The sequence below is a fragment of the Papio anubis genome, chromosome 6 (genome assembly GCF_008728515.1).
Source record: "Papio anubis isolate 15944 chromosome 6, Panubis1.0, whole genome shotgun sequence".
Lineage (NCBI taxonomy): Eukaryota > Metazoa > Chordata > Mammalia > Primates > Cercopithecidae > Papio > Papio anubis.
In genome coordinates, this window is record NC_044981.1 from 103,184,699 (window position 1) to 103,210,012 (window position 25,314).

The window sequence follows — 25,314 nt, forward strand, 5'->3', positions numbered from 1 at the left end:
AGGGGTGCAAACACAGCTCACAGGAGCCTCGACCTCCTGGGCTCAAGTGATCCTCCCACCTCAGCCTCCCAAAGTGCTGGAACTATAGGTGCATGCCACCATCCTGGTCCCCCTTCACCCTTTTGGCTAACATGAAGTCACCTAACCTGGAAGCCCACATATCTTGGCACAATGGGATCTCATTTCAACACAGCATGGGGGCTCTGAGATAGAGGGGAGGATCTGACTCAAGTATAACCATGCGCCCATTCTCCAAGAACATTAGTAGCTGTGGTGGGCTACATACAGCAGGTGGTCACACTAGACCTGATCCGGCCAGCTTCCACTTTAATAAGGGCTGCGTGTGTGTGTGTGTGTGTGTGTGTGTGTGTGTGTGTGTGTGTGTGTGCTGGTTTCCTTCCTGGCCTTCCATAATGGAAAGATGGAGAATGAGGGTTGTGGAACGGGGTGCAGCACATTGCAGGGGAAGATGCCTGGGTCCCAGCTCCAGTTCATCAGCGGTGCCAAGTCACTCCTCGTCTCTGGGTCTTTGTGTCTCTATCCCCCCTTCATATCAATATCTGACCCTCTGTGGGCACAACAGGGACTGCAGTTTGCTCCAAATCAGAGCTGCAGCATGGGTGCCCCATAAATACAAGTATGCAGCACTTACACACATGCTTTCATTCCCTTCCCATGATAACGCTGCCCATGGAGGCAGCAATCTATCCCATGTAGTTTACCTCCATGGGCAACATAATCAAGACTAAAGTCGGGGGTTTTGTTTCTATCCCTACATTCCAGCTCTGCTTCTATTAGGCTGTGGAGGGGATTAGGGAGAAGGGACTTGGTTCAATCAGATGCAAATGCAGAGAAAACTTTAGAAATCATACTGAGTGACATAGAGAAAGGCTTGGTTTTTTTAAAAGATTTTTTTTCTCACTCTAAAAAGAATTCCTTTTAACACACTGAAACATTCAAAATTCTACTCAAAACTCAGTTTTAGTATTATCAAACTTAAACAGCGTCTACAATGTGCTGTTCCTGAAGTGTCACTCCTGACATTTAGTGTGATACCCTGTCATTAAGTCAGCAGACTTGAAAGATGTGGGGGTTTTCAGTGTATAAAGAAATAATGCTGAGGATCATAACACTATAGTTTCATCCCCCATTCTCAAAAGCACTTTGCTGCTAATCACATTAATCCTTATAATTTCCATGATAATAGACCCAGATCAGTGTTTTGTGAGTAGGGGTGGGTAGGTGGGGCAAGATTTCCTTGGGATCGTGGGAAAAAGAGTGACTACTGAGTTCTGAACCAGGAGTTAGGCTGCGGGAAGAGCAGCAACTCTAAGATACTTGAAAGGGGGTACCTTGCCATCTTTCAACTTGAGCCACCTCTCCTGGCTCTCTCCTTGTTTAATAGATGCTGTCAGGTCAAGAAGAGGAACAGTAAGCTTTGGGAGGAACTTGGAAAGTGACATAGAGCCTAGCCAATGACTGGAGTCCCAAGAACGTGGCGGAGAATCGGGAAATAAAAAAGCTGCGGAAACGTTGGATGTGATTATAAAGCACACAGACTAATCGGACAAAGATACAGATGCAGGCTAAAGCATATGAATGAGGGAGGCTATCACGATCCCACGAACACTACTGAATAATGATGTCTCCTTGGTAATCGTCAAACCTGATTGGAAGATCAGGATTTTTTAAGTCTCTCATTGAATTTTTGTCACATGCCTTTTTTTTTAAATCAAAATACCCATCAGTGCATTTGATCCCTCCTACTGTGTATCATTTCTAAATGAACTTTTGTAGTTAAAAACAAAAACACATCTCCCCCTAAAGGATGACTGGGTACCAGGAAGACTGTTCAAAATAGTATTTCAAAGATTCCTCAGTTATTTCAACCAAAGGTCTGCAGCCTCCCTAAGTTTGGGCAGCATATTTGGAAAAAGAACACTAAAGGAATGGCAACTATTCTACAAGGAACCAGACTCCCTTGGAGGCAAATGTTCAGTTTGTCCAGAAAGGAAGGGTATGGGTTTTATGTTTTGTGGGGAGGGGTGGAAGGTTTGGGGAAGGAGTGCAGAAAGCAATAATAAAAAGCTCTTATGGTTACCACGTAGAAGAGGTATAGTGCTCCTTCTTCTATACACCCTGTTTTGCATTGTCACAATGGACTGGATTCAACTTTAAAAATTCTGGATATTTTTTAGTTGGTGCACGGGTAAGTAAATTATCTTCAATTGCAACATAAACATGTTTATCTTTGACAATAAAATATTTCCAAGGGGTTTAAATGTACATTATTCTCAAGGAAACTGCCTCAGTGGTCCTAGTTTTCACTAAATAGACCTCATTCCCTTTGAAAAATCAGTGTTCTATATCTCTTTGTAAATACAGGTCCTACATGTATTGAATTCCAACTGTTGAGAGACAGTTTTCCATGGATCTCTCATGTTTCTGCACGCCTGTGATCAGAGACACACAAGCTTTTGTTCTAGACTATCTTTTCAAGGGTGTCTGTATAGCAAACAGCCTTGGAAGGCAGTGTCTCCCTCCCAGAAAGAGGGCGAGTTTGTTTGCTGTCCGGGATAATAAGATCAGACAGGGTTGCTTGCAGGCCCTTGACAGGGTTAGGTCTCCCAAGCTTGGAGTTCCTCAGCTGTGATATGAACAGCATCTGCCTGGCCACTCCGCATCGCCTCCATGGGAATTTGGGGGACAACAGGAACAGATGGGGAACATGAAGCTCATGCCGCCTACTGTGCCTCTGTCTTTGGAGTCTTCTGTTTTGTCAGCATCCATGACACTGGCAGGTTAACTTGTTAGCTTGCATGTAAAAACTCTGGACTCTTAATAGCTGACACCTATCAAGCAAACAGATTAGATTTTGTAGAGTTAAGGAATTTCCATGTCCTATTTGTCCACCTCTCTCAAGCAAACAAATGCAAATTGCAATTCCAGCACATTGAATACATATGGATTGTCTTTTGGAGTTGGTTGCAAAGGGACTTAATGTTTCCAGACAGTAAATTTAATGGGTTAAAGGACACACAGCCAGGTGCGGTGGTTCATGCCTATAGTTCCAGTACTTTGGGTGGCCAAGGGTTGAGGCTAGTTCAAGGCCAGCCTGGCAAACATAGCAAGACCCCGTCTCTAAATAAATAAATACAATGAGCCAGGTTAGTGCCTGTGGTCCTAGCTACTTCGGAGGAGGATGACGTAGGAGAATCACTTGATCCCAGGAGTTGAGGCTGCAGTGAGCTATGATTGCACCACTGTACTCCAGCCTGAGCGACAGAGAATGACTCTGCCTCTAAAAAAATAATAAATAACAAAGGACACATGTAAGGAAGACGGAGTTTAGGGGAAAACATAAAAGATCAAGAGAGGGAGGTAATCCCAGAAGATGCAGATAGAAATAAATTACAATGCATTTCTTTAATCGTGGTTTTTAGTCTCAAACGAAACACACCATTCTTTGTTAAAGAAAATTACAGCCCTATCGCCCTCTACTGGAACGAGGCTGGAAAATACAGAGAAATAGCTTGAAGTTAACTCTTAATGGAATCTGTTCACACTGAAGTCCATTGCTGCTATTATCCAGATGTTAAAGTGTAAACCTCAGGTGTTTCTGGTAAGGTATGAGGGATACAGCTCCCTTTGTGTACCCAGGCTGATAGGTTAACCTGAACAACTTCGCGCTGAACAGAGTGGCCAGTCCTTCCCACACGCACCTTCCATTTGCAGCCGTCACTGATTGCCAGGACCAGTAACAGGCTGTGATTTGCTCAAAGTCCCAAGTCGACCCCAGCACTGCTGCTCCACACCTGCACCACCTGCATTCCACAGAAAACCGCTGTGCAGAACCCTCCCCTTGCCTATCAATCCCACCTCCAGACCTACTCAGCTCTATCTCAGAAAAGTCTCACTCTGCTCTTGGGAGCTACAGTAGGGCTGGACACAGTGAATGCCAACCCACCAACTCCAGAGTACATCACTCTGTGATCTCAGATGGTGTCAAACGTCACCCTATCAATACCACAAAGCAGTGGTGCCCAAATGTTTTGATCATGCACCCAAATCAGAAAAAACAATGTAATGCACCAATAAATGTATATTTATTTATAAATAATAGAAGTGTACAATTGTACAATATATTATGTACATTATAAAACACACAAAAATAGAAATTTAAAAGGATGAGATTAAATACAAATAATCATTTTAATACTTCCTCAATGGATTGATCATCTCCACGCCCCTGGGATGTATACACCCCCACCTGAAACAATAGCCCTAAAGTATGTCAATGATTGTTATTTGGGTTTTCAGCTCAGGTTACAGAAATATGTACAAGATCACATCTTTTAAGTTTTGCAAAATAGCCCTAGCATCAAGTTTAAATGGATGAGAATGCTTGGTGCTAACATCTTGAGACATATTTGGACTGGTCACTACACAGCTGGTAAAATGTCATGTTATGGTTCACCAATAGTTATTTCACTTTAAGGCAGTCTAAATAGGGGATTTCATGGAGTTAAATCAGGTTATTTGTGGGAAAGTTGTTTTAAAAAAACATTTTAAAGCAAAGGATCATGATTTGTTTTTTTTTTTTTTTTCCAAAAACACCCAACTGGCTGGGCGCAGTGGCTCATGCATGTAATCCCAGCACTTTGGGAGGCTGAGGAGGGCTGATCACTTGAGGCCAGGAGTTCGAGACCAGCCTGGACAACATGGCAAAATCCCGTCTCTACTAAACATAAAATTAGCTGGTGTGGTGGCATGCACCTGTAGTCCCAGCTACTCAGGAGGCTGAGGCAGAAGAATCGCTTGAAGCTGGGAGGCGGAGGTTGCAGTGAGCTGAGATTGCACAACTGCACTCCTCCAGCCTGGACGACAGAGCGAGACTCCATCTCAAGAAGAAAAAGAGAGAGAGAAAATAAAAGGCCAGCAAATTAAATAGCTAGCCCCTAAAGAAATAATTCTTCTGCCTACGGTAGACAAAAAAAAAAAAAAAAAAAAAGGGCATTCCAAACAATGGCCAAGGCAAATGGATTTAAATGGATTGCCACTCATCTACCTGATCTAACACCAGCAAGTGAGTTCTTAACATTTTTTTTTTTTTTTTTTTTTGATAGCTCTAGTATCCAATCACAGAGCCTGGCACATAGAAACTCAGTAAATATGTGATGAATGACAACTCCTCCAACATTATCTAAGGTGCTGAATTACATTTGAAATAAGAATTGTGACTACAGAACACTAGTATATGGTTTGGATTGGCTGAAGCAAACTGAACAAAGCTTGTGGTCAAAAATAACATGCCTCGAGAGCCTTATTATATCTCTCCCTCCCTGTTTCAGCATCAGTTGTTTGACATCTACGCCCCCCTGCTTCCACCAGAGCCTAAGCTTCCCTGCACACAGTGGGACAGTACAGCTGAACAGGCCTGTCCTTTTCCAGCCCTCAGTGCAAGCTGGGAGAAGCAGAGCAGAAGGTATTTTCTACACAGAGAACTTCACTCAATGTGCTCCCTAACTTAAAAAAAAAAAAAAAAAAAAAATTCATGAAAAATGTTTAAACAATTCAAAAAGGACATGAACATCTAACTCTGAGATTGACATATTAACACCTCAGGGCCTCAATCAAATATTATAATGCTAAAAATCACAACTGCTACACTTTTAATTGTGGTAACTAAGTCTCCTCATGAACAGCTGTATTTTAATAGGTACTTTACCAATTAGAGAAAAATATCACATAATTTAAGTAACTTTCAATTTCACTTCCTAAACACTGTATCATCTATAGGCTCATCAACTGTTGACAACGTGTCAGTTTTTTTATGGGAAGAACACTGAAACTTCACTCAAGTTTCCATCAGATTAAATGCAAACTAGGATACATAGTTTGCTATTCTCATTCCAGAGGAAAAACAAAGGGATGTGGATTTCAGCGACTTGCTGGACAGATAAGAACTATCAACTGAAGGCTCAGTTCTTTCACTACTGCCATATGGAAAGAGGTTACCTAAAGTACTCACTAGAGGAAATTTTATTTTACTTAGTTGGGAAGTACATACACATCACACACAGAGAAAAGGAAAACCAACTATTGGAATTTTCTGGTGATGGTGGTTTTTTAAGCACTGTGGTGAGTTACTAGGTTACCCTCCTCTCCAGAATCTTAAACCCAGAGAGAAGCCAGCTGTGTGAATGAACTTACAAAGCCTCTTTAAGGCAAAGTAGCCACTAGAAAAAACATACTTTTCTTGAAATCTTTCAAGAAAACTAGGAAATATGCATTCTACACATTGTTGTGTCTTGTCTGCTCTGTTTCCTTGCCTTTGTGCCACACCTGTTTTCTCTAATCCCTCCTTTCACTTGACACCAGCTGGCTCACCCCCTGCCACTACACTTAAGTAATCAGTAGCTGCCTCAAGACACTAGTGCTTCACAGCAGAACCTGATTTGAAAATTAAACCCACCCTCTTACTTGTTCAATGAAGTAAATGAAAAAAATCCTCAGTGACACTGGCTCCTGCCTGCCAAGAAAGGGTCTCACTAAACTGGTGATTGAGGTTACAGTGAAAAAAACTGCTTTGACCATTTGATAGAAAATATTACATCCTAAATTTAGAACCAAAAAAACCATTCATGGTTTTGGTAATTTTCAATTTTTATTTCCAACTACTGCAGTAATAAGATAGCAGTGGTAATTCTGCACTGAAAGTGGCAACCTTTTAAGTAAACAAGGTTGCAAATTGTAGCATTCCAACAATATTTTGACCTATGGAAATTTTGATGGGAAAGGATTATTATAATCAGTTTTATAATACTACAGACTTATGCTTCCTCCACATCTAGGAATAAAAATACCACCCTCCCTCAGTGATTCATCATGTATACATCTCTACTCTTTACAAGCACTATCTTTCCAGTTGTACTACAAGGGGAAATCCCTCTTACTCCTGGGTTTTCCTATACTATACAGAAATAGCAGTCACTTTAGCAGTAATGTACAATACTATTCAATTTTTAGTTGAAAAATAAAGAAGTGGATTGCCCTATTTATGCCCTGACAGTAAAAAGACACACACCATTGAAACATAAAACGAGTCAACAAACTTCTATTTTTATTGACAGGAGTCCAAAATGAATACAAAAAAAGCTTCCTTTGCATGTTATACTTACTTTCCTTAAAAAGCTCCTGATAGAGTCAGGTAGACTGAAAACTAAGGATGTAGTTCAGCTTTTAAAGTGAACCTTTTTAATAAAAGGTTTAATAACATAAGCCACCAATATCAGAAAACATACGGTCCCACTATCACTTTAGAGCTACAGCTTATCAAAAGAATTAGATCCTGCACTGATCTGCTAAGATACAGGTTTAGAAATGTTTTAAGCCATTAAAAGCCATTTTTATAATCTGTCCGATAACTGGACAATTAAGAAAAGAAAAATTCCAAAATGTAGCCCTCTATATCATGTGGAATGTGAGAGAATGCCAACTTATGACCAAGATAAGTAAAAATAAAAGTTTAAATCTATGAATGGAGCTGTTACAGTCTTGTATCACTGCAAAATGTCAATAATAGAGCTTATCAAGAGATTATAAACTTGAGCAATGTTACTTAAAACATATCTGTGGTGTTTGCTAAAACTAAAGCTGAACAAAGAAAAGTCGCTCATTTATAGACTGTGTTTCCTGCATCTTTGCTTTTACTGGGACCATAGACTGATAATACATAGCCCACACTTCTGGACAGTTATAATAACAAAGGATTTATTATCATTTGCAGATGAAATAAATGCACCATCCCATACTTGAAAGGTTTCAATAAGCCTTAACATTTTTCAGGTTGTACCAAGGCACCACTGCCTAGTTATATTATGCACCCATTTCTAGAGTAAAAAAAACTACACCTCCCTCAACATCAGTTCTGTACTGTCTCTGGTTTATTATACACTTCCAAAACAGCAAAAAATTGCAAATATGTGCAAACACTGTGGTCCGTTCAGAGTACTGCTTAGTCGTCATCTTCCTCTTCCTCCTCTTCTTCCTCAAAGCTATCTTCAAAGCCCTCACTGTCCTCCTGGTCTTCATCCCCTTCTATTGCTGTATCCCACTGTGGGTGATTTTCTGGCACAGGCTTAGCCTCATGAACTTCCAACTAGAAAGAAGAATTAAATGTAGACATCAGAAATTTGGGGAGAAATAATGGAAGAAATCTTGGTAAACAAAAGGTTTTCTTTGCCCATAGCAATTATAAAGAAATAGATTTCTATGGATACAATTCTAAATTCAACTCATTCATTTAGAATAGACACTTCATCCCAGAAATAAAACAAGTAAATCTAACCATAGGTAAATGTAGTCAAATTTCTAATACAGTTTGATATTTTGATTCTATATGTTATACTACTTATGAATGTATTTCTGTGGCATAAAACAATTGTGATTCTTGAGCAAGAACACTGAGTCATATTTTAACAGAAGCCTTCTGCTTTAAGGAAGAAAAATCTGAGATATTTTGCAGTCGCTAGACTTGTGACGTAAAATTCTACAGTTAATAAAAGAAATATGGAACCCTCATGGAAAAAAAGGTTTGCCTTTACTGGCTACTTTTACCCTTTACAATGCAATAATACTTTTAGCACCATCTCTCTAATATAATAGGACACCTTTTATAAAAAGTTCAAGTGAATTGGTAAACAAAGATGAAAGTGTGCTGCAAATGATACTTACAGAAGTGTATGCTGTAAGATGACAAAAATAAATTAGTTTCAGAAATTAATAAACACTCCAAATAGAATCTGTGGTTTAAAAAAAAAAAAAAAGTGCCTTTCTAAAGAAAAAAGAACCCATTTGCTGAGGCCTTATAAAGTTACAACACATTAAATGTATCCCTAAAGTAATTTATATTCAATGTTCTAAATTGTTATACTCCTTAAAACCTAAAACTTTATTATTGAAAGACTAGTCCATCAAGTATATCACATATAAAGCAAGAGATGATTTCTTTTTCCTTCCATAACTCTACATTTCAAAACTAGAATTGTTTTCCTAGTATATTAAACATGTATACAGAAAACTCTTATTTACTGAAGAGTCACTATTCTTACCTTCAATGGTTTAATCTGATCCAAACCCATATAGGAGTCTGATCTCAGAAACACAGTATACTGATAATTTCCAGGCTTGCCTGGTGCAGGAAACTTCAGCTCTACCTAGAAGATAAAATCAGAACTTAAATATCTGTATTATGGGGAGGAAACAGCTCACTCCCTAAAATTCCTAGACCACAGTATTTAACAGCCAGGTTTTTTCTGCAGATGATACAGAAAGCCCAAACAAATGTTACTGAAGTCCTTATAAACAATAATAAAGAAAAGTGAAATGTATTACATATTATAAATACCTCACAAAGAGGAGATCAAATTATGCAGAACTGATGAGGTTAATTTGTATCTCCACAATTTAAGAAAAAAGTACTTAAAGCAACCAAATTCTATGCTATCACCTTGAAGAAATTAAGTAGGTATAAAAGCATAAATGAAATGTTGGAATTAAACAACAGACTTCACTAGATAGGAGAAAATTTCTTGCCAAATTTTCTTATTTCTAGAATAAATGCCCAATGCCAAAGGTCAAGAAGGTATTTTACTTACCATCAAATCATAAACTTCAAATACAAATAACAAACCTTAAAAAAGTTTCTATTCCACTTGGACAAAAGAAGAACAATTTTTTTTTAAATGACATTTGTAAGCGCTGGTGATCTGCCTCTAATCTCCAAAATCCAGATTTTATAGTCAAGATTAAATATTAAAATATGCCAGTTTTAAAAAAAACTAGAAAAAATCATGAAGGAATGTTTTTTTTAAAATTAATCTCAGTTTGGCCTAACTATAACACAAACCTAGAAATTATTTTTAAAAAAAAACAACTCTTTAAATCATACTACAAAAAATAAATAAGAAAATGGATAAACAAATAGGTATTTATATTTCTGCCTGGTAGAAACAACCAGAATAGTAAAACAAACTGGGGAGAAATATTTGTAACACATATCACAAAGGGCTGATTTCTTAACATTAAAAAAAAAAAAATCCCAATTTTTTAAGACTCAAGAAAAGTGAACAATGGCTAGACACATTAAAAAGATGACTCAAACACACTGAAAGTCAAGTTTCACTCTTCAGAGAAATAAAAACTACACTGAATAGAATAAGCAGAGTAAAAATTGATTCAGACAAGGATCATCAATATATGCTTAAAATGACTGGCTAAAACAATGTTGGAGAATAGGACATTCACACAGGGCCCAAATATCACCCCATAGATTAGAGGGGGAGAAAAATACCTTTACAATAGAGAAAAACCATAGCTAAATGAGCAACCTTAATTAATATCACCAACATAGGGCAGAGGCATATACTGTACCTCTAACATAATGCAGTAAGAAGTACATCACCAACATAGCTTGCTTGCCAAAAACACGAAGATGAATAAAGAGTAACCAACGAGACAAAGTCATATTAAATGATATTGCACAAAACACTTTGCCTGGATTCTTGAAAAATGTCAGCGGCATGCAAAGATTAAAAAAGAACAAGGACAAGAAAGCATTCAACACTAAAGAGGCATGACAACCAAATACAATGTAAAAAGGTCTTTTTTTCTTTCTTTCGAGACAGGTCACTCTGTTGCCCAGGCTGAAGTACAGGGGCATGATCATGGCTCACTGCAGCTTCAACCTCATGGGCTCAAGTGATTCTCCTGCCTCAGCCTCCTGAGTTAGGCTGGGACTACAGGCACGAGTCGCCACATCCAGCTACAATGTGTGATCCTTGATTAGATCCTGAGTTTAAAAATAAAACCAAAAACTGTAATAGACATTAGTGGAATTGTTGAGGAAATTTGAATACAGACTGCATATTAGATAATTATGCCATACCAACGTTAAATTTCCTGAGTATAATCATTGTAGTGGGCCTATGGAGAAGGTCCTGGTTTTTGTTTTTGTTTTTTAAGAGACAAGGCCTCACCATGTTGCCCAGACTGCTCCTGAATTCCTGGGCTCAAGTGATCTGGCCACCTTGGCCTCCCAAAGTGCTGGAATTACAGGTGTGAGCCACCGCACCCAGCCCAAGGCCCTGGTTCTTAAGGGATACATGTCAAGTAGTTAGGGGTAGCATGTCATGGTATCTACAAGTACCTCAAATGGTTCAGGGGAAAACACACACACATGTGCATGTTTTGTATGTACACATACAGTGAGAGAAAGATAAAACAAGTAACAGCTAAATGTAAACAACTGGTGAAGATAGGTGGGGATCTAGGGAGGTTTCATGATACTGTGCTTGTAACTTTTCAATAGGTTTTAAAACTTAAAAGATCAGAGAGGCCAGGCACAGTGGCTCATGCCTGTAATCCCAGCACTTTGGGAGGCCAAAGCAGGCGGATCTCTTGAGCTCAGGAGTTTGAAACCAGCCTGGGCAACATGGGTAAACCCCGTCTCTACAAAAAATACAAAAATTAGCCAGGCACGGTGGTGCATGTATGTAGTACCAGCTACTTGGGAGGCTGAGGTGGGAGAGCCTGGGAGGCGGAGGTTGCAGTGAGCCAAGACTGTGTCACTGCACTCCAGCCTAGGTGACATAGCCAGACCCTGTCTCAAAAAAATGATCAGAGGAAAAAATTTAAAAAAAAAAAAAACCCAAAGATCTAAGATGCTATTTTTCACCTTTCCAACTAGCAATGATATTCAAAATGTGTGACATGCTGAGAGGCATTAGGCATATTTAGACATTCATTCTTTTTATAGAGAAATAAAATATCTAGCAATATAGGTCAAAATTACAAACATACAGAGCCTCTGGCCCATCAATTCAACCTCTATAAATTTATTATTAACCTATTTCACGCATTTACCACTTGATTACAAAGGGTTAAAAAATATGTACTAAAAATCAACATCATAGGGCTATCTTGAAAAGCTTTTGTCCACCAAGTACAGGCAGACAGAACCTTCTTCCTATTAAAAAAAAAAAAAAATCAAGAAAAACAACAACAAAAATGCAGTTCCCAAAGGTAAATATGTTCATCACAATGTTACTTCACTGATGTCATTAACAGTGAACAATATCACGTAATCAAAAATTCCACTCAAAAAATCCACATCATCAGTTCTTATATTTTTTAAGACAAAAGATCTAATACTTAACACTAATCCAATAAGAACAAAAATCCTATTACTAAATTCTGGAGAGGAGGAGGAAAGGAATATGTTCTTAGACACTAACAGTGAAAACTCCCAAAACAAGCTAAGAACAAGTTTTTAAAACATTGACTAAGTTGCCTACCTTTAACAATTATTTATAAATTTCCAACGAGCTCACCCCCAAAACATCAGAGAACAGTTACAAAATGCAGGCAACGAACAGAATACAATATGCTAAATATGATAAACTGCTTTTTAAAAAAAAGATATATGAAGATATATGAAGCAGCATGATAGTGACAGCTGTGCCTTTTTAAATACTGAAATCATGTTGTGTGATAGTTACCTCCTCTGTATCTTTCAGTGTACACACATGATATGGCATAGATATTAATGTCTGCTCCTTCCTATCTGCAATGTAAAGCCACCACCATTCTTGTTTTTCCTGGAAAGAAAAGAAGAAGAAGAGTATAAATAATCAGAAAGAACTGGAGAGAACATAATTTTGGCCTCTCTTATCTTAGAGATTCTCTGCACTGACAAAGTGCTTGGTACAAAATAGGTGTTCAAATGAATATTTACTGAAAGAATAAGCTGTTCTTAACATTTGTAGAGCCATTGCCTAAAAACATTCCGTATCCAATTTTGGGGATTTCAATAGCTCCTTGAAATCCATTGATTGGCCTTCATATTAAAAACCTCATGACTAACCTTAAGGAACAAGCATTATTCTAAATATATACAACTATTACAACAGCATGTAGCAAATAATCTTAGTAATCTTACCTAGTAATAAGAAAAAGCCACAAAGTAGGAGTGGAAGGAACTTGGGCAGCCAAATCAAAAATCAATACATTAAATACTTTATACACTTTTAAGAGGATATTTCAGATTGTAAGAGTCTATTTATACTTTCCACTGCCCATGATTGTACTAAACTTGGCATTTCTAGCTGAACTCCAAAAAAATTAGGAGCAGAAAAAAGAGCTGGGTTTAAAAAAAAAAAAAAAATTCACCAGAATATCAGAATGTACACAATGACAGCAGGGAAAAATCAGAGAACGAGAGACAGAAAAGTATTAAATATATACATAAATTTTAGGCAGGGTGCAATGGCTCACACCTGCAATCCCAGCACTTTGGGAGGCCGAGACAGATGGATCATGAGGTAAGGAGATCGAGACCATCCTGGCTAACACAGTGAAACCCCGTCACTACTGAAAATACAAAAAATTAGCCAGGCATGGTAGCAGGCGCCTGTAGTCCCAGCTACTCGGGAGGCTGAGGCAGGAGAATGGCGTGAACCCGGGAGGCGGAGCTTGCAGTGAGCCCAGATCGCGCCACTGCACTCCAGCCTGGGCACAGAGCAAGACTCTGTCTCAAAAAAAAAAAAAAAAATATATATATATATATATATATATGTATGTATGTATGTATGTATTTTAGAAAGCCAAGTCTAAAAGCACCAAACCTCCGTGCATTCAGCAACAACTGCTCTATTACAGCACACTTCAGTTAACTATTTAGTCATCTGCTTAGTAACACCTGTTTAAGAGTTGGGTAGGGAAGTATCTTTCTAAAACGGTTTAAAGAAAAATGTTTTACAGCTTAAAATAAACTCTAGGATGTTCTAAATATTTATTTAACCAAAATAGTACTAGACTATTCTAAATTCTCAATTGTCTGAAATGGGTTAAAATATCATCTTACTGAAACAGTTTCTTTGAGAAAACGTGGGGTTTTTTTGTTTTGTTTTTTTGTTGAGACAGGGCCTCACTCTGTCACCCAGGCTGGAGTGCAGTGGCACTATCTCAGCTCACCTCACTGCAACCTCTGCCTCTGGGGCTCAAGTGATCCTCCCACCTCAGCTTCCCGAGTAGCTGAGACTACAGGCATGCACTACAACGTCTGGCTAATTTTTGTATTTTTTGTAGAAACAGGATTTCATTTATTTTGCCCAGGCTGTCTTGAACTCCTGGGCTCAAGCAATCCTCCCACTTAGGCCTCCCATAAGTGCTAGGATTACAGGCATGAGCCACCACACCTGGCCCATATTTATGTTTTTAAACTAAAATTGCTGCACTTTCTATTTTAACTATAAAAATAGATTAAAATTTGGTTTATCTTTCAAACACTACTATACTAAGCACAACTAAAAACTCTTCTGTTTAAATACCTTAGGAGATAAAGCACTGCAACATTAATAAGCCTAATAAATAAATGACAAGTACATGGTGACATGAGCAGCAGCTAACAAGAAAATTAAATTCTGCTTAAACCAAGAGTTAGGACTACTACCGTAGGCATATTTGTATATATAACTTATGTGTGTAAATACATAACAGCCTCAAAGTGGAATATTAACACCTCTGTTGCGGCTACTCAAATCTGCCCTTGCAGCATGAAAAAAAATGAATGTGGCTGTATTCTAATAAAACTTTATTTACAATAAAGCCTCATTGACAAAAACAGGAAGGGAGCCAGATCTGGCCTGTAGACTGCAGTTTAAAAATATCTGTTTTAAAGACACAGAAACCTGGGTTATTTCACCTCCCTAAAATCTCATTTTCTTTTCAACAATCAGTGCCTACTTCTGGCCATGTTGCAAAGATGATCTGAGAAAATACAAATAAAAAATGTATGTTAGAAAGCCTAGCACATGCAGTATAATAAATGGCAGTTATGATTATTAGTGACATGAGGTACAATAACAGTTCTTTTACTTAAGTCATTTTGACATTTGTCAGAAACATCATTACCACAACAAGTAGGGAATGTAAGCAGCACAGGATTATGTTGAAGATTATGCACTTCTTCACCTCCCTACTTAGAGAATGCCTTTCCCTGCAACCTCTCAGCCTATTTAATTACAATGAGATGCACTCAATATTAAGGGCCAGCCACGGTGGCTCACACCTGTAGTCCCAGCCCTTTGGGAGGCCAAGGCGGGTGGATCACCTGAGGTCAGGAGTTCAAGACCAGCCTGACCAACACGGAGAAACCCCGTCTCTACCAAAAATACAAAATCAGCTGGGTGTGGGGGCAAATGCCTGCAATCCCAGCTACTGGCTCAAAAAAAAAAAAAAAAGAAAAAGAAAAAGAATATTTATTAAAAAGCCAATGAATATCAATTAATGGCACTATACTTGTGCCTAGACTCTGATGCACATGTTAAAAGTGAAACAGATGTTCTATGAGTTTGCACTTTAGACAAAACCATTTTTCTTGTGTGAGATTCCCAACCATTCTTAACACATTAAATACAATAGATGAATTTCACTAACATGTAAGTCAAATATTACTAAGTGGGTAGTTTGGTAGTTAGGTTACTTAGGTAAGAAACATGGAAATGTAGATACATAAAGAGGTTAGGAAGATCCTAAATAAATTTTGTTTGTTCATTTGTTTTGTTTTGTTTGAGACAGAGTCTCGCTCTGTCACCAAGGCTGGAATGCAATGGCACAATCTTGGCTCACTGCAACCTCCGCCTCCCAGGTTCAAGCAATTCTCCTGCCTCAGCCTCCCAAGTAGCTGGGATTACAGGCACCCACCACCACAGCCGACTAATTTTTTGTTTTTTTGAGACAGAGTTTCACTCTTGTTGCCCAGGCTGGAGTGCAATGGTGCCATCTCGGCTCACCACAACCTCTAGCTCCTGGGTTCAAGCGGTTCTCCTGCCTCAGCCTCCTGAGTGGTGGGATTACAGGAATGTGCCACCATGCCCGGCCAATTTTGTATTTTTAGTAGAGACGGGGTTTTGCCATGTTGGCCAGGCTAGTCTCAAACTCCTGGCCTCAGGTGATCCACCCACCCACCTCAGCCCCACAAAGTGCTGGGATTACAGGTGTGAGCCACTGAGCCCGGCCCTAAATAAATTTTATCTGATAAACAATGATCTTAAATGTTTACCATGCAGATGCAGATTAAATGTGAAAAAGGCATTTTGCTGATAAAAATGATTCTTATTTTTTTTGAGACAGGGTCTCGCTCTGTCATCCAAGTTGGAATTCAGTAGCACAATCATAGCTCACTGCAGCCTCAATCTCCTGGGCTCAAGTGATCCTCCAACCTCAGCTTCCCAAGTAGCCTAGGACCACAGGCATGAGCCACTAATGTGCATTAGTGGCATTTGGCCACTAACAAATGTTCTGAGGGAGTGAATGAATGTTTCTCTTATTAACTAAGCATGGTCTAAAATGAAACTGTCTGTTATATGGGTACACACTAGGCAGCTTTGAGCACCCCATGGCACTTTTTACAACAATCAATGAATGGAATTTACTTGCTTCATTTCAGGATGCCTGGTGTTGGCAGGCTACCTCTGCAATGGGCAAAATGCTCCTAACAGATGGACTAAAGCTCAGGACATGCCAGAAGATCAGCGTGTGCATTAAGATGGAATCCTGGGCAGACTTCTCTCTAAGTCAAAACAACAGTCTGTGCAGAGCCACTCATTTATTACTAAGAGAGCCAAATTATTTAGGAATTTGCCTTAAGCAGTCCCCAGAAACTCTAGATTGACATTCTCAAGCAGAAAGTAGATTTATACATGAAATCACCTGCCAAACACAAGTGGTGAGCAGAAGGTTCTGTGGCAAAGCTGTGAGGTAGTCTGTGGAAGTTTCCCGAACTGGGGGAACCAGTTCTTGACCTCTGCTCCAGACAGAATTATACTCTAATGCAAAATGTCAATGGAATCCCAAGGTAATTTGAAAGATGAACAACACAGGCTATCAAGGAGATCTAAAGTTGAGCAGGCTGCAATTACAAAGTAAACAAGGACAAGACAACAAATAGCATTGTAATGACCTGTCCTGAGCCCGGGGCTCAGTCATGATCAAGCTCTTATGGAACTTTATTTATTAGAGCCAAGAACACAGTTGGTCCCACAGCCATGGGCTCACACATTTCCATGGACTGGGACAACAATAACCAGGTCAGAGCAATTCTAATGGTTCCATGTGGCCAGCAGGATCCTCAGAGGGAAAATTTAAGTATTCTTTTATCCTATTTAAAAGTTGGCAGAGGTGAGAGATTCACAATAGTTAAGTATTCAAAGGCAAAGTACGCATTTTTCTGATGAAGACTGCCTAATCTGCTAATAAGAAATCACCATTATGCACAACACTCAGTAATTAGGGCACAGAAAAGATAGCAGCAAAGAAAACCACAGAAATACTTAAGAAGCTAACCATCTCTTTTATAAGCAACACGTTCCCTAAGTATAATACCTATTGTAGTATTCCCTTTAAAAATATGGCCTTTCAGGACAGACCACATTTAGCACATATGAACTAATATACACGACAGAGGGCTAAAAGTCAACTGACAAATCCCAGAGGAGAAAGTGAATGGAATAAGGAACACACTAGCCTGTATATAACTCACCTCAGGAAAGTAAAGGCTATACACAGGATGTGTTATCTTTGATTTGGTTTCCAGTAGAGCTCTCTCTTTTCGCTGTATGCTTTGTTGTAATTCTTGCCACTCCTAGTAAACAAAAAAATTAAAATATTTAAAATCTAGTATGTGTTTTATCACTTTGAGGAGTTTCCAGGTATTATTCCTGACAATGCTAATTAACTACTTAGGATTAGAACAAGTTCAGTTCCACAAATCTGATCATCTCCCTGCTCATCCTTACAATGCCTTTTTAAATATATTAAATCTAACCACTGTAGTACCAACTACATAGCTGTTAATTATCTGACCCTAGCCTGCCTCTCTTCGGTCTCCTGTCACTGCCTCCCTCCTTGTGCTTTTTATTCTAGTCATTTCAAACTACCTATACTTCTCTGAACTTACTAAACTATTTTACTCTTCCTAAACCCTGTTTAGACTTTGGTTTCTCCCTTTCTCTGACTACTCATTATTATTTAGGACCAGCTAAAGCCCAAAGTATGAACTCCTGAGTAAAGCCTCCCATAAATTCCCTTCTATCTCAGGACTGAACTGATCACTCCCTCCTTACGTACCTTGCATAAGATGTGTATAATTTCATATGTACTATAATATTTATTTACAAATCTGCCTGCTCCATTAGCCTACGTATCATTCAAGAGCTGCAGCTGTTTCACATTTGGCTTTGTAATTCTTTAATCTCAGATAGCCTTGGGATGTGACAGATAATAAATAATGATTTGTTGATTTAATGAATGTATTTTTGGTCATATGAAGAAATCAGTCTGTCAACACCCTAAGAGTCACTGCTACTAACCCTAATATACTTAGGAATGTCAATTCTCAAAGTCAGGCCAGGGATATAAGGTATTTGACAGATTTTAGTTTCCTGGCAATCAATTTAATTCTCCAAGTACAAAAAAAGCCAAGGCCCTGCAAATGCTAACAGTAGTCGTCTTTGTTTTCTACCATTCCCAAGGCCAAGTGTGTTATTACTCCCTTATACTTTTATCCTTTGCCCTTTACCTCCTTCCTCCTTTTTGGGCCTCTCGTTTGCCTCTGAGGCTATTCAGGCAATCTCTTTTTATCTCCTAAACTACAGTGTTACTTTTAGATCAATGGCCACTCAAAAAGAACAACGCTAACAAAACCTAAAGGAAATGGCCAGTTTATCTGCAGTGAGACTCTAAGGACCACATTCTTCTCTATAATTCTCCCATAAATCACGTGCAACTTAATGCCATGAGATTTTTCTTCTATACTCTGTACTTTCACACCATATTAATAAATTCTCTAAAGACTTCCCCTGTCCTTAATATATCTTATATACACCCACGAAACAAGGTGGTATTCTATAAAAGTTAGCTTTTCCCTTAACCAACCTCTTGACATCAGGGTCCACAGTACTGTTTCTCTACAGTAAACATGACCTGGAGCTCGTGACACAGCCTTCCAAGTAAGCACTATGCATTTCACAAACACCTTTCCTTACTCGTATTTCCAGAGATATCCCCAACACTGAAAATCCCCTTATGAGATCAACTGACCTAACCTCAAAACCAGGTCCTACTCCACCTAACAATTTAATATTTAAGAAAATGAGGATTTCCAATCCTTGTTAGAAATCATTTTTCTTTATAACCTTGACTACCATTCCTTAAAAACGTTTTTCAAAGTAATAAAATTATAAAATATACAGGTAATATTTAAAGCAAGGAAGCGAGCAAGCAAACAAACAACGACAAAACCCAAAGCTATGATCAGAGATGTAATTCCAATTATTTAAACCTATAAGGCTTACTGCTTCATCATCTTTGTTTTGTTTTTCATCTTGCTCTCTATCAGAGTCTCTGTCACTACCATCATCTTTTTCACTTTGGGAATCTCTATTGGTTTCTTCTTCTTCAGAATCACTGCCCTTATCTGAAACTTCTTCTTCATCTTCCTTTACTGCAGCTTCCTAAAAGGAAAAAGCAAACACAAAGATTCTGCGTATCTCAATGAGCACATATTAATCTGAATCCCTGAAGTTAACTTATAGTCAACGTAACTAAACTGACTCGATGACAATTTCACTATTCATATATAATTTTTTAAAATTATAAACATTCCTACTTATAAAGATGTGGGAGTCAGACTGAAGAGTTTAGTACCTGGCTAGTCTGTCTATTGTTAGTTATTTTATTCATTCTTCATAATTTGTCAAATGAAAGTATTTCTATTTGTAAAGCCCAGTAACACAAAGGCTAAGATGGTTCTGCTTTCAAAAACATCAATTATATTTTATTTAAGGAAACAGGTAGTTTATAGAAAAGTATAATGTTGGGGCTAGCCACAGTGACTCATGCATGTAATCCTAGCACTTTGGAAGGCAGAAGCAGGAGGACGGCTTGAGGCTAGGAGTTCAAACCAGCCTGGGCAACATAGCAAGACCTGATCCCTTTAAAAAAAAAAAAAAAAAAAATCACTAGGCATGATGGTACACATCTGTAGTCCCAGCTAGTTGGGAGGTTGGAGGTGGGAGAATCACTTGAGCCCAGGGTATGATGCAGTAAGGCAAGGCAGTAAGCTCGTAGCACCATGCCAGCAGCACTTCAAGTGTGGGTGAGCAGAGCAAGACCCTATCTGCAAAGAAAGCAGAAATAGGGAGGACAGGGAGGAAGTCAAGGGAGGAATGGGAGGGACTTTGGGAGGCTGAGGGAGGTGAGAGAATGGAAGGCCAGGAGTTTGAGACCAGCCTGACCAACATGGTGAAACCCCATCTCTACTAAAAATACAAACAAAAAAACAAACAAAAAACAAAAAAAAAAACTAGCTGGGCGTGGTAGCACATGCCTGTAATCTCAGCTACTTGGGAGGCTGAGGCAGGAGAATCACTTGAACTTGGTAGGCGGAGGTTGCAGTGAGCCACTGCCTGAGTAACAGAGTATGACTCTGTCTCAAAAAACAAACAAAAAAAAGCAGAGAGAGGTATAGAAGAAGAAACTTAAAACTAAAAGTTGGTTCTTTGAAAAGGTTAATAAAATTGATTAAACCCCTAGGCAAGAATGATCAAGAAAAAAAAAAAAACAATAAAAATTACCAATATGATGAACAAAAGAGGCGTAACTATATCCAACAGACATTAAAAGAAAATTATGAATAATGTTATGCCAACAAATTTAATAAGAGGAAATAGACAAATTCCTTGAAAAACACAATTTGCTAAAATCAATAAGAAAAATGCAGAATATGTATTAAAGAAAGAAACTCCACAAATAAACTCCCTTTGAAAACTCCAGGCCCAGATGGTTTCCCTGGAGAATTCTTCCACAGACTAAAAAAACAAATTGAAGCTTACACATACTCTTCTGAGCAAAAAAGGGAATACTTCCTAGCTTGATTAATAACGCCAGCATAAATCTGATACAAAACCTGACAAGGATATTACAAAAAAAGAGAATGACAAACCAGTATTTGCTCTTAAAATTAGATGTGAGAATACAAAGAAAATACCGTCAAATCCAGATAAATATAAAAAAGGATACTAAAGTTATGGCCAAATGATATTTGTTCCAGGAATGCAGGGATGGTTTCAAATTTTTTAAATCCATCAATCTAATTCAACAGAAAGGAAAAAAGTAAAAAAAAAAAAAAAAAAAAAAAAAAAACCTTTAATAACATTCACTATTTGCTAGTGATAAAAATTCTCAGCAAACTGGAAATAAAAGGAAACACTTCCTTAACCTGACAAAGAATAGTTACAAAAAACTTACACCTAACATCACATTTAGTGGTAAAATAATGTTTGCTTTCTTCCTAAGACCAACAATAAGATAAGGTTTCTACTACCATAACTCTGAATAAATATTACACTGAAAGTTCTAGTCAGCACAGTGAGACAGAAAGGAAGAAAGGGTATAAAGATTAAAAAGAAAAAAGTAAAACTGTCTTTATTCACAGATGGCAACATTGTATATGTAGAAAATCTTTATTAAAATATCTACAAATGGTTAGAATTATTGCCAATTCATTAAGACTCTTTGATACAAGGTCAATATTTAGAAGCAACTATTTCTATACACCAGCAACAAACACCAAATAAAAATTTTAATGACATTTACGGTGATATCAGAAAGGATCAAATACATAGGGGTAAATCTAACGAAAGATGTGCCATACCTCTGCCACTGGAAATTACAAAACACTGCTGAGAAAAATTAGGGAAGATCCAAATTAATGAAGATAAACCACAATCATGAATAACAAGACTCAGTATTGTTAACATGTCAATTCTCCCCATATTGAACCATGGATTCAGTGCAATACCAATGTAAATTTCAGCAGCTTTTTTGGGGGGAAATTGTTAAGCTTATTCTAAAAACTGGCAGGAAATGTAAAGGAATTAAAACAGGAAAATTTTGATCAGTAAAACAGAGTTGGAGCACTTACACTACATATTTTGAGACTTAACATAAAGCTACAACAATTAAAACTGTATGGCACTGGCATAAGAATAGACAAATAATCAATAGAATGAACAGGACAGTCCATAAACAGACCTACACATCATATACAGTATCACCTGTTGTTTTTTTTAATTATACTTAAAGTTCCAGGGTACATGTGCAGTATGTGCAGGTTTGTTACATAGGTACACACATGCCATGGTGGTTTGCTGTACCCATCAACCCATCATCTACATTAGGTATTTCTACTAATGCGATCCCTCCCCTAGCCCACCACCACCTGACAGGCCCCAGTGTGTGATGTTCCCCTCCATGTCCATGTGTTCTCATTGTTCAACTCACACTTACGAGTGAGAACATGCCAGTGTGTGGATTTCTGTTCTTGTGTTAGTTTGCTGAGAATGATGGTTTCCAACACCATCCATGTCCCTGCAAAGGACATGAACTCATCCTTTTTTATGGCTGCATACTATTCCATGGTGTATATGTGCCACATTTTCTTTATCTAGTCTATCATTGATGGGCATTTGGGTTGGTTCCAAGTCTTTGCTGTTGTAAACAGTGGCACAATAAACATACATGTGTATGTGTCTCTATAGTAGAATGACTTATAATCCTTTGGGTATATACCCAGTAATGGGATTGCTGGGTAAATATTGCTAGTTCTAGATCCTTGAGGAATCGCCACACTGTCTTCCACAATGGTTGAACTAATTTACACTCCCACCAACAGTGTAAAAACGTTTCTATTTCTCCACATCCTCTCCAGCATCTGTTGTTTCCTTTTTACTGATTGTCATTCTAACTGGCGTGAAATGGTATCTCACTGTGGTTTCGATTTGCATTTCTCTAATGACCAGTGATGATGAGCTTCTCTTCATATTTTTGTTGGCTGCATAAATGTCTTCTTTTGAGAAGTGTCTGTTCATATCCTTTGCCCACTTTCTGATGGAGTTGTTTGTTTTTTTCTTGTAAATCTGTTTACGTTCTTTGTAGATTCTGGCTATTGGCCCCGTGTCAGATGGATAGATTGTAAAAACTTTCTCCCATTCTGTGGGTTGCCTGTTCACTCTGATGATAGGTTGTTTTTCGTTTTTTGCTGTGCAGAAGCTCTTTAGTTCAATCAGATTCCGTTTGTCTATTTTGGCTTTTGTTGCCATTGCTTTTGGTGTTTTAGTCAAGAAGTCTTTGCCCATGCCTATGTCCTGAGTGGTATTGCCTAGGTTTTCTTCTAGGGTTTTTATGGTTTTAAGTCTTAAGTCTTTAATCTATGTTGAGTTAATTTTTGTATAAGGTGTATGGAAGGATCCAGTTCCTGCTTTCTGCATATGGCTAGCCAGTTTTCCCAATACCATTTATTAAATAGGAAATGCTTTCCCCATTGCTTGTTTTTAACAGGTTTGTCAAAGATCAGATGGTTGTAGATGTGTGGCATTATTTCTGAGGCCTCTGTTCTGTTCTATTAGTCTATATATCTGTTTTGGTATAAGTACCATGCTGTTTTGGTTACTGTAGCCTTGTGGTACAGTTTGAAGTCAGGTAGCGTGATGCCTCCAGCTTTGTTCTTTTTGCTTAAGATTGTCTTGGCTATGCGGGTTCTTCTTTGGTTCCACATGAAATTTAGTTTTTTCCAATTCTGTGAAGAAAGTCAACGGTAGCTTGATCGGGATAGCATTGAATCTATAAATTACTTTGGGGAGTGTGGCCATTTTGACAATATTGATTTTTCCTATCCATGAGCATGGAATGTTTTCCATTTGTTTGTGTCCTCTCTTATTTCCTTGAGCAGTGGTTTGTAGTTCTCCTTGAAGAGGTCCTTGTAAGTTGTATTCCTAGGTATTTTATTCTCTTTGTGGCAATTGTGAATGGGAATTCACTGATGGCTTGGCTCTCCGTTTGTATGTTATTGGTGTATAGGAATGCTTGTGATTTTTGCACATTGATTTTGTATCCTGAGACTTAGCTGAAGTTGCTTATCAGCTTAAGGAGATTTTGGGCTGAGACGATGGGGTTTTCTAAATATACAATCATGTCATCTGCAAATAAAGACAATTTGACTTCCTCTTTTCCTAACTGAATACTCTTTCTTTCTCTTGCCTGACTGCCCTGGCCAGAACTTCCAATACTATGTTGAATAGGAGTGGTGAGAGAAGGCATCCTTGTCTTGTGCTGGTTTTCAAAGACAAGGCTTCCAGTTTTTGCCCATTCAGTATGATACTGGCTGTGGGTTTGTCACAAATAGCTCTTATTTTGAGATACGTTCCATCAAGGCCTAGTTTATTGAGAGTTTTTAGCATGAAGGGCTGTTGAATTTTGTCGAAGACCTTTTCTGCATCTATTGGGATAATCATGCGGTTTTTGTCATTGGTTCTGTTTATTTGATGGATTACATCTATTGATTTGCGTATGTTGAACCAGCCTTGCATCCCAGGGATGAAGCCGACTAGATGGTGGTGGATAAGCTTTCTGATGTGCTGCTGGATTCGGTTTGCCAGTATTTTATTGAGGATTTTCACATCAATGTTCATCAGGGATATTGGCCTGAAATTTTCTTTTTTTGTTGTGTCTCTGCCAGGTTTTGGTATCAGGATGATGCTGGCCTCATAAAATGAGTTAGGGAGGATTCCCTCTTTTTCTATTGTTTGGAATAGTTTCAGAAGGAATGGTATCAGCTCCTCTTTGTACTTCTGGTAGAATTTGGCCGTGAAACTATCTGGTCCTGGACTTTTTTTGATTGGAAGGCTATTAATTGCTGCCTCAATTTCAGAGATTATTATTGATCTAGTCAGGAATTTGACTTCCTCCTGGTTTAGTCTTGGGAGGGAGTATGTGTTCAGGAATTTATCCATTTCTTCTAGATTTTCTTGTTTATTTGTGTAGAGGCATTTATAGTATTCTCTGATGGTAGTTTGTATTTCTGTGGGATCAGTGGTGATATCCCCTTTATCATTTTTTTATTGCATCTTTTTTATTCTTCTCTCTTTTCTTCTTTATTAGTCTGGCTAATGGTCTATCTGTTGATCTTTTCAAAAAACTAGCTCCCAGATTCATTGATTTTTTTGATGAGTTTTTTGTGTTTCTATCTCCTACAGTTCTGCTCTTAGTTATTTCTTGTCTTCTGCTAGCTTTTGAATTTGTTTGCTCTTGCTTCTCTAGTTCTTTTGTGATGTTAGGGTGTCAATTTTAGATCTTTCCTGCTTTCTCTTGTGGGCATTTAGTGCTATAAATTTCCCTCTACACACTGCTTCAAAT

At 38.2% G+C, this 25,314-nt stretch overlaps 1 protein-coding gene across 2 annotated transcripts in view; it reads right to left on the reverse strand.

The window, feature by feature from the left end:
- Positions 1 to 7,101: 7,101 nt before the first annotated feature.
- Positions 7,102 to 25,314, reverse strand: part of SEC63 (SEC63 homolog, protein translocation regulator) — an 86,752-nt gene continuing 68,539 nt past the window's right edge. The window contains exons 17-21 of one of the 2 annotated variants that reach the window (XM_017957416.2): positions 19,416 to 19,574; positions 17,603 to 17,704; positions 12,561 to 12,659; positions 9,114 to 9,218; positions 7,102 to 8,161 (exon numbers count right to left, since the gene is read on the reverse strand). In XM_017957416.2, the coding sequence (XP_017812905.1) occupies positions 8,018 to 8,161; positions 9,114 to 9,218; positions 12,561 to 12,659; positions 17,603 to 17,704; positions 19,416 to 19,574 (609 nt within the window). In that variant the 3' untranslated portion in view covers positions 7,102 to 8,017. The remainder of the gene's footprint in view (positions 8,162 to 9,113; positions 9,219 to 12,560; positions 12,660 to 17,602; positions 17,705 to 19,415; positions 19,575 to 25,314) is intronic. The other variant, NM_001169014.1, reaches the window with a different exon arrangement.